The following is a 15160-nucleotide window of genomic DNA, read 5'->3' on the forward strand; positions in this document are numbered from 1 at the left end:
GGCAAATTCACACAGTCAAGGTTTTCTGCTTCCCTTCAAAATGGATATTTACCATTTTATAAGTGGAGTATTTTTTACTGATATTTATTTTATTTTTATTTATTTACTCCTTTTCTCACCACCCATCTTGCTTTCACACCACCACCCATCTTGCTGTCACACCACTTCCATACTGTATGTTTTCTCCTGTGTGAGCATGTACAACATTTAAAGGACACTCAGCTTTAATAGGCATTGATTTAATCAAGAGTTATATTTTATGTAAACTTCAAAAAGAAATCATTTTCCACAATGTATGTCAAATATCACGCAAAAGAAATAATAAAAAAATATGTTCTGGACAAGGAAGACAAATAAGTCTCTTAACTGGTACTTGCAAAACAACTACAGGCAGGCCTCGGCTTACACAAGTGAGCCCAAAATTTCTGTTTCTAAGTGAGGCAGTTGTTAGGTGAATTTTGTCCCATTTTATGACCTTAAGTGAATCACTACAGTTGTTAAGTTAATAGCACAGTTATTGAGCGAATCTGGCTTCTGCATTGACTTTGTTGTCAGAAGATCGCAAAACCGGATCACATGATCCTGGGACACTGCCACTGTCATAAATAGGACTCAGTTGCCAAGAGTCTGGATTTTGATCAGGTGACCCTGGGGATGCTGTAATGGTCGGAAGTGTGAAAAATGGTCTTATGTCACTTTTCTCAGTGTCATTGGCAGTTTGAATGGTCACTAAACAAACTTCTTGAAGACTACCTGGATGAATATGGTAAGGATATTTTAAAAGAACTTTTTGTGAATTATCTAACTACACTTACATTTTTGTATATATGGGGGGGAGATTCAAAGTGGTTGGTATATAGGTTTATCATTGGTATACCATAAAAAATATGTGTATTGTATATTAAACTGTGCAAGCTGTACAACAATTGGCAAAGTCAGAAAAATGATAGTTTGCAATTGTAGATACTATTTATATTCATATACAATACACTAAATATACTTTACACAGTAGCTTTCATTCTCATTGGTAGCTAGTTCCGTGCGCCTTTGGCGTCTAGTCATGCCGGCCACATGACCACGGAGACGTCCTCGGACAAGCGCTGGCTCTTCGGCTTTGAAATGGAGATGAGCACCGGACCCTAGAGTTGGAAACGACTAGCACGCATGTGCGGGGGAACCTTTACCTTTACCTTTAATAGGAACTGAGTCACATATGTTGTAATAATATTTCACAGTAAAAAATGTTTTTGAACAGGAAAGAGTTGTCATAGCATTCTGGCTAACTGCCCTTATTTCCTGTTTTAAAAAATTCTGTCCCCTTTACATTGAGAATCTTTCTATTAAATGTCATCCTTGGTCTTCAGATGCTACTGTACAACTCCCTTTTCAGTGGCACTGGGGGGAAAAAACACCCCATTCTTTTCTGTTAACATACATTTCAAATTGTGTTCTTTAACCGCATGAACTGTACCAATAAAACCAGTAAAAAAGTATTCACTAAAAATAAATTATTATTATTATTAATATAACAAACTATTAATTGAAGTTCTCATGTTCTATAATACTTGATGATAAAGGGCTTAGTTTATGTTTAAAAGATACAAGGTACATCTGCTTTGGCTTCGTTATGGCAACATGGCTCCTAATGGGAAGACTTTTGCACTGTTCTTTTCAGATTGCCCCAAACACTCTACCAATAGGTCTTTAATATGTTGAACTTCTTTTTTCTTTAATTACCCACTCTGCTTGAGGATTGGCACGGTACACATCCAGCATATATGCATCTGGATCCAAACAGTGTTCTCCTGAAAGAAATATCAGCTGTTAAAAAAATAACCTTTTAAAAAAATCCTTACACTTTATGGTTACACAAAATATTTGGGACCAGTGAAGTGCTCCTTCTTGAAATATTAAAGTATCTAATGTTTGGCCTTTTTGTTCAAAGTAGGATGTCATGAGAATCTTAGGCTTTGAGAAACATATATGACAATTCTATATACCAACTGTGTAAAAATTAGTGTGCAGACAGAAAATTTTATTTATTTTATTTTTTATTTTAATTCCATTTATATCCCGCCCTTCTCCGAAGACTCAGGGCGGCTTACAAGCTTAGCAGTTGCCAACATAGAGAACAGATTACTTGGCCTTCTATCTTAAGACTGAGCAGCTAGCTGGCACACTGCCTTTTAGATTGAAAAAGTTTAATTCTAATTTAAAAAAAAAAACAATTATGGTGAGTGTTTTTTCAGATTACATCATGTCCTAACATCACTTAGTAAATTCATTTTACTTCCTCTGAGATTTACAGTATTGATATAAGCAGTTGGTACATGGCACTTATGCAGGAAAAAATTAAGACTTGCAGAATATTCACCTTAGTGGGTTCCCATATGCATACCTTGCTTTATAAAGATAAATGGATTAGGTACTAAGAGAAGTAGTAATGTAGCCCTATCATACTTGCTGTGCATTCTTCTTGGCTGCACATACAAAGGTAGCATCAAGGACATAGTTGCCATTACTGATGTTTAAATAAGAACTTGCCTATATTTCCTCCAATTTCATATAAACTTTGGACTGGCATTTTCGATTCTTCTGATGATCCAGGTCTAAGAATAGAAAAACAAAGCATTCTGGTAGCAAAGAGGGAGGTTTCTGATTAATTCTGGAATTAAACTTCTCACTATGTTGTCTGGGGCTAATGTTCACTGGAACCTAAAAGCATCTGGAAAGAATTACATCTGTTATTTTTGTATAGAACCATTTAATTGAATTGGCTATTATGTTATTGTAGTGTTTCTATATAAAATTTGAGATTGCTGCTACAAATTTAACTTAAAGTCTTCTGTGAAGAATCAATGGTAGACTGTACCTAGCTTCATCGTATTTATTTCATAATCTGATTAATTTATAGACCTCCCAACTCCATCATGACTCTGGATAATTACATTTTACCATTAGAATGAAATTCTGTGCTGATTTATTTTAAGCATTTCTGGTGGAGTGAATATAACATAATGCAAATTCTAGCTGTACTTTCTTCTTCAAGGTTTACTACATTAAATTTGATAGTTTAATTGTCAGTAAATAAATACAATTGTTTGGCACATATATTGGAAATACACTTTTTTTTTCTTCGATTACAAAGAACTGTAGGACATACTGGAACTCTTTCTCACTGTTAGAGGAGATACCCAACTTCATAGACTTCCTTTCTTTCATCAAAAGAAAGCTCAATTTTCAGCACTCTTCTGCCAATGGAACACTGAAGGCAATAAGGAAGGTGCAATGATTTATGGACCCAAATCCCTGCTGATATATGCTTGAATGGAGGGAAATTATGCTAGAATTGGAACTTGTAAATTTTTTCAGCTCTCATGAAAAGTGGGAAACAACGGACAGTGGGAAAGAAAAAGTGAAGTTGTAAAGCCATAAAAAAACCTTTATGAAAATTGTCTACCTGACATCTTGTCTGTGAACACCTAATAGAACTTCTCAAACTGCATTTTAAGAACCATGGGTTTTCTCTTAATTGTTCTGCCTGTTGAGAGGAAATGCTGTTCAGAGGGCCAGCACAAAACTAGTTCCCTTAGCTGGGCCAGAGAAACTATAATTAAAACCAGCTTGCTGTAATTTTTAGATTCATTCATGTTAATATGAGCAGTTTGTGTGTGGGGGGGAAACACTGGTGAATGGGTCTCATTTGTGCAACACTTGGCTTCAGATGATACTAGAGCAATTCCTTTTTTGTTTCCCTTTTGATTCTTGGCTTGCAGCTCAGTTCCTAAAGTTAGTAAACTTGGAAATTGTGACATGAACAAATGAATGAAGCAGTAGATTAATGGTCTGGCAGAATAATCACATGGATGCTTTATGTTAAGCCTGGCCCATCTTAGCCTCACATATTTATTAAAGTCAAATACAAATTCAGACTTTATTTCTTAAACCAGGTAAAGCCTACTTTAACAATGAAACTTGAATCTGGGCCACTCTCCCATTGTTCTGCCTCTACTTGCCTGTTTTCACAGTAAAATCGTGCCACAATATCTTTGGCTTTCATTTGATTATTTGGTTGAATTGCCATAGAAACCTTTGAATGCAGAGGAGCATGGACTCTTATCACACCTTCGGGTATATCAGACTACAAAAAGAGCAACAAACAATAATTTAGCAAACAATATATATATATATATATATATATATATATATATATATATATATATATATATATATATATATATATATATATATATATATATATATATATATATATATATATATATATATATATATATATATATATATTAATTATAGTACGATTATAAACCACTATGCTATATCCTGAATTGCATTTTCATGCCTCCTTTTCCTTATGGCAACTTTCTCTCCTATATAATGCCAATCCCTGGTCTTTACTTTCAGAAAAGACCAACTCTGAGAAAAAAGCTGCAAAGGAAATAAAATAGCAAAGGTAGAACATTTTCACTGCAGAACATTTTCACACTTCCAGGGTTTTAAGAGGACAGCTGCTGTACCTCTTTAAAACATATATGGAGATTTTATTGGGATGCGGAGGACACAAGTGGGTGAAAAAGCTCCCCTCTGTCTCTGAATCACTGCCACCACTGCTAAATTTCTTACCATTCAAAGATTACCTAGAAGAATGGTTGAGATGTAAATTAAAGCATAGATTTTTTTTCCAAAAAAGTCACAGAAAGTGTAAAAATGCACTCCCAATAAACCCTAAACTGAAATCAACTTTGCCAAATAATTTTGTATCAGTCTGCAAACCTTTCCCTCCACACTAGCTGTATTTATGTAGGGTCACATAAAAAGGAAGGTGAAAGGACTCTGAAACTAAACTAAACTAAGGATTGAGAAGAAGTAAGTCTAAATCAAGGAGAAGTGGTCCAAGTGAATTAAAGCCTATGCGGGGGTCTAAGACAACTTGGTTTAGCTAACTGAGGCAGCCCCATAGCCATCTCCAAGTCCCCGCTGCCAAGTCATTGCAGGTCAACTCAACATGGGCAATTTTCTGGGGGACAATTTGTTGTTTGAGCCCAGATGGAGAGCTGGAGGAGTGGCCAGGCAGACAAGTGAGCAAGCAGGTGGGCAGAACGCACAGCGCTGGTAGAGATGGGGGAGGATGGGAATTTTAAAACCCAGCAAATTGTCCCTTTAGCAATTTGCCCATGTTAAGTTGTCCTGCAATGATCTGGTGGTGAATTGTCAGAGAGGACTTGGTGGTGGCGAAGGGGCTGTCCCCAGCTGGCCGTGCTGGGTTGTCTCATTTTACCTAGGAGGACCATAGCAAGTGTGCTTTCTGCTTGAAGGGGGGCTTTTGAATAATCCTTGGGGGTTTGCAACTGTTGGAAAAAATGAAGAGACCTAATCAAGAAAATTTCAGGATTTGTACCTATAGGTGTTATATTACAGTGTCATTGCAGACTCTTATATTGAAGCAAGGGCATAGCAACACAGTAAATAATAATAAATGCAAGAAAAAATTGATTTATATAACTGTAAGGGTATTATGCAGAGTTTAGGGACACAGTAACATTCTTTGAAATGCAACAGTTTTACATACAAGATGTCCAAGACTCTGCTATATATGTACAAATTTTAATTTGGGATCTCAATAGATGTGTATGTGCTTGAACCATCTTTAACCAAGTATATTTGTCATTATATAAGATATATGTAACGTTGGTCATCTGGATGCAAGAGACTAGCGACCATAAGTTAACAATTAACTTTAGAAAATAAATAATTGCTGGATCTTTTCCAGTTGTATATTGACCAAATGGTATATTGACCATTTACACCATGTGCAAAGGCCATATGCCTTAGCACACTGTGTAAACAGCATAGCACAGATTCATTGTGAACAATTTGAGTATTCCTGAATCAGCTAGGAAGTCCCCTGTCCCCTGAAGCATTATTACTCTACTCACATAAAGTAATATAATGGTATATAAAATGTAGTTTAATGCCACAAAAAAGGCTACAATTTTATTGTTGAAGTTAATACTAAAGTAAACTGCTGGTTGAAAAGACAGTTGCAAACACAATTTGACTCGCCTTACACTAGGTTCCTACAGATGCTCAATTCTGTTTCAAAAGTATCAGAATAATTCAATTTGTAATGCTTGCTTCCAGTCCTTAACACAATTAGTTCCACTGAAAGAAAAGAGCAACTATTTAACAGTTTATCTCCGCTTTCTGGAGAAGAATAATTTAGAACTTCTGAAAACTAACATTTATGCTAAATTGATAAACATTTAGTTTACTGATCCAAGCAATATCAGCTTGATCTCCTACTATGGAAGGAAGTATCTTCTGTCAATCGTCACATCAGGTTTATAGCCTTCGTGTAAATTTGGTAATAAATTCTAGATTTATCATCTATGAAATGTTCATTCGTAAACAGAGAGACTCCATCCACTGGAGCTGTCTAAATAGTGCATGGTAAATAGCTACTTCATTTATAGCAGAATGTTATACCTGTTTCCTAAAAAATAAATTCCAGTAACAAATGTAATTCTGAAGTAAAGAGGCATTGCTTAAAAAAAAAGGCAAATCCCTAAAAAGGCAACCATTGGACTAACTGCTCTTCACTGAGCTGTCTTTAGTTAAGTTTTATACTTTAAATAAAACTAATGTAGATAAGTATTAAGGTAAAAGGTAAAGGTTCCCCCGCACATGCGTGCTAGTCGTTTCTGACTCTAGGGGCCGGTGCTCATCTCCGTTTCAAAGCCGAAGAGCCAGCGCTTGTCCGAGGACGTCTCCGGCATGACTAGACGCCAAAGGCGCACGGAACGCTGTTACCTTCCCACCGTAGTGGTCCCTATTTTTCTACTTGCATTTTTACGTGCTTTCGAACTGCTAGGTTGGCAGAAGCTGGGACGAGTAACAGGCGCTCATTCTGTTATGCGGCACTTGGGATTCGACCCGCCAAACTGCCGACCTTCTGATCGACAAGCTCAGCGTCCTAACCCACTGAGCCACCGCGTCCCGTAGATAGTATTAGCACTTCTAAATAAGTGTATGTGCAAATATAAAAACTTGGTATCTAGGCATTGTAACCCAATCTAGCACTTGGATTCATTCTATAAAGACTAATTATGCTCCTCTGGATACCATTATATTATTTCATTTATTTTATTGCACATTATTTGGAATCTATGCTGGTTTGTTTAATTAAGAAAAATTACTTTCTTAATAAAATAATCACCTCTGTTCTTTCTGGTCTCTCCCGGTCCATAGTTTTCCTTCTCAATAGTTTTCTTACACCCTTGTCAAACATAAGCTGTTTTTTAGTATTGTTCATTGCAGCCTCATTCATCTTTCTCACTTGAGTAATCAGAAATGTTGGGACCTACATAGAAAAATTTTAAAAAAGATAAGTTTACATGACAAATGGTTTTCTGAGTGTCATCAGAATCATAATGGTATTTCCTAAAGTATTGTATCTGCATCCATATTTTTCCTGAAGACTAGTGTGCTTTGTCATCCACTGATTCAATTTTTGAATTCTCTCCCCAAACCACATTCTAGTCTTGTTCCAGACAGAAATCACCATAAAATTTATTAAAGATGAGGAAAGAAAGCTTTCAGTACAATTCTATTTTTTCATCAAGTAAATTCTTTTCCATATAAATGCTTTTCCCTTATAAATAGTCTGTATGTTATTTGTGTTTTGCAATTACTATGTTAGTATTATAATGCTTCTAAAAATACTGAATATGGATAAGCACTTTTATAAAAGACTGGAAACCTCTTATGGAGTTTTGTGCTGAAAATAGCAAAAAGTGAAATGGTAAAATGGTCCACCTTGGGCACAAAGCCAGCTGGGTGACCTTGGGCCAGTCACTTTCTTTCAGCCCTAGAAAGGAGGAAATGGTAAACCACTTCTGAAAAATCTTTTTTTTTATTAAAGAGTTTTACAAAAACAAAATTTTATAATATATCCTCAAATCCTCCCCACCCCAAACCTGCCCACTTTCCCCCCCACTTCCCAGAGCTAAATACAGGATTATAGTTATAATAATCATATTCTAAATAAAAATTATGCATAATATACAATTAACCAAATTCATAATGTGCTTTAACTCCCCTTTAACATAACTACATACAAAGTACCAATAACAATATCCCACTAAAATCTACTCATAAGCTAAATGGAACTTTTTAGTCCCATATTTGTTCTGAATATAATCTATCCATCTCCTCCAAACTGAAATATATCTTTCCTGTGAATGAACTTTCAAGTAAGCAGAAATCTTAGACATTTCTGCAAGATTCGAAACTTTAAACACCCATTCTTCTATAGTAGGCAAACTATCCTTCTTCCAATATTGTCCCACCAGTAACCGTGCTGCTGTTATCATATTCAACATCAAATTAGTTTCTTTAACATCACAATCTACAACAATACCCAATAAAAACAATTGCGGAGAAAACTTTATCTTTCTCTTAAAAATCTTTTGAAAAATCTTGTTAAGAAAACTGCAAGAAATTGTCTAGGCAGTCTTCAAGAATCGGACATAAATGAATGAGGAAAAAAAAACTATTCTACAGCTCCAGAACCACCATTTCACAAGTACTTTCATGAGATGAAAACATATATGCCTTCTCATCTTGGTGCCCACCGTTTTCATGGCTACACAAATCAGATTTTATTTGAGTCTACACCATTTACGAAAACTGTCATGGATAAAGAGTATGAAAACAACAATACAGGAATCAGTGAGTTATAAATGTGATTATTATTTAATCAGTAGTCCTTACAGATTCTTGTAACTTTTAAATACATGGAAAAAACTTACTACTAGTGCTTGGGAAGGTATGACTTTGTTATACAAGAATAAACACCTAATTTAAACACAAATAAATATCAGTTTTATCTTGCAAGGCAGCGAGCTTTACATGGGTTCAGTTTCTAGATATTTTAAGACCCAGATAAAAGGAAGATCTCTGCAAGAAAAAAATGCCAATACTATTTAACAGTAAAATTGAAACCATTACTTACAATCCATAGGATATCCTGGTATTTAATCAAAAGCCTTACAACATGAGCAGTAGTGGCTGCTGCTAGCATCTCTTCTTGATTGGCATGTTTGCCTTTGTAGATGAAGAGGTTTGGGGCAACAATCATGGAGACGTTCCATAAAGTCATTTTATTTTTATTTTCATTAGCGACTACCTTCTTCAAAAACTGTAGAAGGGCCTAAATAAAAAACAATAAAATCACTGATATTTATTGATAAACACTACTATTACAGTAATTGCATTTTGTAAAAAAAATGAATTCTTTCCATGGATTTAAATAACACTGGGCTATATTTTCCACAAAACAGCTAATCACTGTATATAATAATTACTATAACACTATATATTTAAAATATTTTAATTCTGTTTTTCTGCCAATTTGAGATCCAATGATTATCTTTTATCCATAAATGTGGCACTCATCCCACAAGATGATCCAAGTTGTGTATCATTACAATTGTACAAATCATTCAATTTGGTGGGCATGTGCCAGTGCCAAGGGTTGCCTACCTACCTACTAAGTTGTGTGCATCACCCAAGATCAAGTCTGATTCTCAATTCAACTTAATAAGTCCATTTGATTTGAAAAATCGAAGTTTCACTCAGCCTCATTAAGTACATTTCTAAAGCATTTTTCCTGAGTAGTCAGATAAAAAGTTTGGTGCTCCATAAATCATAGATACAAGTCTGCTAGTCTTTTCACTTCAAAAAGAGCTTTACGTAGAAATGAGCTGGGAGTTGTGGAAGCTGAGAGTTTCCAAAATGAGGAAATTGCCTAAGAACAAGAAAGTTGGCAGGTTTGTTGAGGGCTTTGGGGAATTTTATTTAGTGCATTTATTATTGGATCATGGGAACATTATCAAAGATAGACTGATATCAAACCCTATTGAACAATATGCCTACCTTGGCTGCATCACGACTAGCATTGGGAAGGAGCATGATCAGCAGATGCAAAGCCTGAAGCTGCAGTTTGATTTTGGATATTTCTAAGAATGAAAGATCAGAAAAAGCCCGTAAACAACTGAAGTGAGCTACCTGGTAGGAATCTAACATGACATACAGAGTTATGGTTTTCCATGAATGCCATAGGTAAGGATTAAAAGTACTTGTCAAACAGGAAGATAAAAGTCCACTGAATCAAACAAGAAGTAAACTTCATTCAGTATTCCTTCCTCAGTAGCTTTAAGGAACAGGACAGAAAGGAACAGGACAAAAAGAGAAACACTGGTTTTAACAGTGCTTTTTTTGTAAAAGAAAAAGGTGCCGGAACTCACACATGTCATACAACCCGCCTTGCCTACCCTACAAGGTTCCATCCAAAAAAGGTGCCGGAACTCCGTTCTGAGCGTTCTATGAGAAAAAAAGCCCTGGGTTTTAAGCTGTGGCAGAAATGTACGTCCAATGATATATAGATTTTCATTTTGTTAAAATCTTGGCTGACAAGCTGTTACTAAAATTATCCGCAGTGAATGGGTTTAATTCTTTTTAGACATGTTGACTGTAGAGATTCTATCAATTCATAACTTACTGATAAATTCCCAAATGTATATGAACCATTTGTCTGAAATAGTATAGTGCTTGAGCAGGGGGCTGGACTAGAAGACCTTCAAGGTCCCTTCCCAATCTGTTATTCTGTATTCTATATATCAAAATCTTTGCTCTTCATAATTTGCATCTGAAACCAAATCTGTACAATAATGCTTATTATCAAGGACAATTCTACAGAAAAAAGTGCATATAGAAAGACATTATTTGTGAAAACTGACTTTAAAAGTTACTATATGGGGATAATGAGTAATACATACATTTATCATAGGTGGAAAAACAATATGGAGAATGGGACAAGATTAGTCTACATTTGGGAGAATAAAAGCCTGAATAATCTATGTCAGATTTGTGCTATTCCTGAGTTTTAAAGTCATTAGACCCGGCTTCTAAAGTGTGATTTCAATGGTCTTTCTTGTGTCCCTTCTTAGATGCTTGATTCCCTAACCCATTTAACTTTTAAATTTTTAGATTTAGTTTAGATTATGGTAAACATAATTTTTAATCAATTAAGTGAAAATTTTGATAGTGCAAAGAGAAGTATCAGATATCAATAACTTATCAAATATTTCCCATGAATGCCCTAAAGGCATGTTTAAAATTTTCTTAGAAAATAAAGTAGTTGAAAAAATAAAGTCCCAGTAACATGGACATGCCAAAGAGTAATCCAGGTGGTTAGAAAAAGTATTATGGAGCATTCTCTTTAGTTTACTTTTTAAGATAATGTGCTCATTGAAAAATACTGTGTAGGTAGATGGTTATTGTCTATGGGCATTCAGGCCATACTTTCTATATTCCAGGTTTTCTACAATTCATTGGATCTATAGGTTCGTGGGATGTGCAATTGGCAATATGCTGCATACTTTTTAATACCACGCTAAGAGTACTATTTTTAGTCTTAGCTAAACTCTGTTCTATTATTAATAATGTCAAAATTGAATGTGTTAATAGCTCTAGGCTGTCCACACACTGGCACTAGTCTTAATCATTTTGCTTCTCTTGCTTGGGAAGAAATTAAAGAAAAACAGACACCTTCAAATTCCTGTTTTGCTAGACATTTTGACATCAGATTATTTTGATGGCATCAGATGACTAGTCTATTCAGATTGGAGCCCCCTTCCCAAATCAACATGATTGCATTTGTATATTTGTTTTGATATTGTTAATCCTTCTGCCAGAATGGTCTAATTTGTATTTCATTTTCTTGATGTTTTTACTAACTTCTGGATTATTGTAATGATAATAAAAAAATGATAACCCACAACAAAAGCATTTGATAAAGCAATAATTAATAAAATATTATTTTATAGTTCCTCACATACTATAGATTCATATTCAAGATGAGTTTTTTCCTTTTTTACATCTGAGACAGAGTATGGATTTACTTCTTAATTTCTATGCAGTATTGGCCATTTTTCCTTTGTTTCATTTATTTATTTGGTCAGTCTCAATTGCCCAGCATTATACAGCATGGAAAACATCTGCTTGGGCTATTAAAATACTATACTCTTCACAGGGAAGCCTTGTCTTTTGGAATTCATTCTCTGCATAGCTGATATTATCTGGGTCACAAACAGGCCATTTTTCATTATCGGTTGCCAATCAGTTCTTTGATGTCTGAAAAGCCATAACTTTTAGCTCAAAGCACAAGTCCTCTGTATAACATAATACATCTCTGTCTGGATATCTGAAAATAGTTCATTTCAATACTTTATCTTTCTAAAAGCAGAGTGGCTCTGCCATGCCTTAAAGCAGATTTAAATCTTGTCTGCACATGCAGAAGGTGCAAGGATAAGAAAAGAGTCAAAATTAATCCCATAATCAAGTGACACTTTTCTTTATCTAAAAAAACCTTGAAATTACAGAGTCAGCAACCTGCAATACCTCAGCTATTACTGAATAACATCAATCAGTCCTACTCGTTAGCTATGCTTCCTAGAAGTTGTTCTTGAACAAGATGTAGAACAAGACTGGTTACCTAATTCTGTTAAAAAAGGTAAAGGTTCCCCCGCACATGCGTGCTAGTCGTTTCCAACTCTAGGGGCTGGTGCTCATCTCCGTTTCAAAGCTGAAGAGTCAGCGCTTGTCCGAGGACGTCTCCGTGGTCATGTGGCCGGCATGACTAGACGCCAAAGGCACACAGAACGCTGTTACCTTCCCACTGTAGTGGTCCCTATTTTTCTACTTGCATTTTTACGTGCTTTCGAACTGCTAGGTTGGCAGAAGCTGGGACGAGTAACAGGCTACTCTGCTACGCGGCACTCGGGATTTGACCCGCCAAACTGCCGACCTGGAAAATAATGCCCTGACACTAACCTATTGCTATTGTTACGAAGGTTTTGGAATATTATTTTATTATTATTTATTGAATATGTAGTAGGATGGCATTTTCTCAATTCTTAACTTAATGAATGAATGAACGTGTAGAGGTCCAGCCCATAATTTTCTAATTTCATCTAGGTTTTATTCAGGGTTTTTTTCCAGTTTATTTTTACTTTTTGGTATTCTCTTCATTTTGAAGCTAGGCCAGCTTAAGTGGCTATGAAAGAGTCAATTCTAAATATCAGTAATCCTATTAAAAGCAATAACAACAATAAGCTTTTTAATGAATCCTTAGGCGCCTTACACTGAGGAGTGGTAGATGTATGCTCTTCTTATAGTCTCCTAAAAAAAAGACCATGACTAATGCTTGAAGAGCTATTTCAAAGATCCCAAAATTAGATTAGGCACAAAGTACTCATGTAAAACACCACTACAAGCTGGAAATTGTTTTGGAGAACAGAGTAAAAACCCCAATTTACTTTTCACTGATGGGAAAATCATATTTCCTATAGGGAAATGACAATCCAACCTGAACACAAACAGTTTTGCAGTTGGTTGAAAAATCTTAATTGAAGCACTGTAAAATCCTCTTTGCTAAAATCCAGACAGAACCACACTAAGCTGTATCTGTTAAATCTAGCTCCTTGCTTTAACAGATTTAACAGATTTAACAGATACAGCACACTAAGCTGTATCTGTTAAATCTAGCTCCTTGAAGGAATCTAAAGCAAGACATTTTTCATTCAGTGTAAATTCATTTTATTTCCATTTCCTAAGAGAATTCTTTTGGCTCTGTCTCTATTACAGTTCATTGTGTTATTTACAGCCCATTTATCTAACCTGTCAAATTCAATTTGAATACTACTTAATAAGAAACCCTTGAAGAACCATTGTTAAAATATTATTTAAGAATTATTTTTGAGGATTCTTAATTGTTGTGACAACAACATGGTATTTAACTTTCTTGCTATGCCATGTGTCAGGAGTTACTTCATCATATGCTTTACTAGTAACTACTTTCACATACTTGTAGTGCCTGCCTTAGGAGGCAGCAATGATTGCAAAACCTTCTAGTCCTAAAGCACTCTAAAGCCTATAAAGGACTTTGAACTTTCCTAATTCAATATGCTATTTTGAAGCAGGACTCATGTCCCTCCATTGAATCGGTCTCAGTCAGCTGATCTGATTTAATCAAAACTGTAAAGTTTTTACATAGTACTAGGGATAATTTATCATTTGCCATCAGTTTATATGAAAGTACTGAACCATATTAGCAGAGGATTTGTAAATGACATAGAAACAACATTGTCTTTCTAACCCAAAGTAAAGGGGGTTATGTGGATTGGTTGGCATCAATTCCTGGCAGTTTATTTTAATCCTGTGATACAGACTAACCTGACTCAACCAATTATCTCACTGAAATCACTGGCAGTTTTGCCTTTGGCAGGGAATCTATATCCTGCATGAATGAAAGTATAAGATGTAGCTAAGGGACAAGACATTGCAATAATAAACAACATGGAACTGTCTCTCAGAAGCTCCTCTTTCAACAGTCCAAGAAGTGTGGTTTTTATTAAAGGAGATAATGCCACAGACATTGTAAGAAATTGCATACCATTTCTGTCTGGAACAGATACCCACTACCAACATCAGAGTCATGAACAATTAACTGTTTTTAGATTTTCAGTAACAGTCCTAAAAAAATTCACAGAAATATCTTTCAACAAAGCTGGACTTTAGATAATCTCATCTTTAGGTAAAGGTAAAGGTTCCCCGCACATGCGTGCTAGTCGTTTCCAACTCTAGGGGCCAGTGCTTATCTCCGTTTCAAAGCCGAAGAGCCAGTGCTTGTCCGAGGACGTCTCTGTGGTCATGTGGCCGGCATGACTAGATACCAAAGGCACACGAAATGCTGTTACCTTCGCACCGTAGTGGTTTTTCTACTTGCATTTTTACGTGCTTTCGAACTGCTAGGTTGGCAGAAGCTAGGACGAGTAACAGGCGCTCACTGTTATGCGGCATTCGGGATTTGACCTGCCAAACTGCCAACCTTCTGTTTGACAAGCTCAGCGTCCTAACCCACTGAGCCACCGCGTCCCTAATATCATCTTTAATTCTACCAAAAAATCCCCATCTATTTGTGCCACATTAAGAGTCTAAAAATCATAGACTAACACCTTGCTGGTTTTAAAAATGTGATTTCTTTTAATTATTTTAATTTAAAATAATTTGAGCTAAAAAC

The 15160-nt window shown here is 35.6% G+C and overlaps 1 protein-coding gene across 1 annotated transcript in view; it reads right to left on the reverse strand.

Annotated features, from left to right (window-relative positions):
• Nucleotides 1-1214: 1214 nt before the first annotated feature.
• The window catches only part of ARHGAP28 (Rho GTPase activating protein 28), a gene marked incomplete at its 5' end in the record, with an annotated part of 79107 nt that continues 65161 nt past the window's right edge, over nt 1215-15160 (reverse strand). The window contains 6 exons of the mRNA XM_081324845.1: nt 1215-1805; nt 2545-2609; nt 4017-4141; nt 7235-7378; nt 9032-9229; nt 9955-10037. Coding sequence (XP_081180971.1) covers nt 1705-1805; nt 2545-2609; nt 4017-4141; nt 7235-7378; nt 9032-9229; nt 9955-10037 — 716 coding nt within the window. The 3' untranslated portion in view covers nt 1215-1704. The remainder of the gene's footprint in view (nt 1806-2544; nt 2610-4016; nt 4142-7234; nt 7379-9031; nt 9230-9954; nt 10038-15160) is intronic.

This window comes from Vipera berus (genome assembly GCF_964194415.1).
Source record: "Vipera berus genome assembly, chromosome: 3".
Classification (NCBI taxonomy): Eukaryota; Metazoa; Chordata; class Lepidosauria; order Squamata; family Viperidae; genus Vipera; species Vipera berus.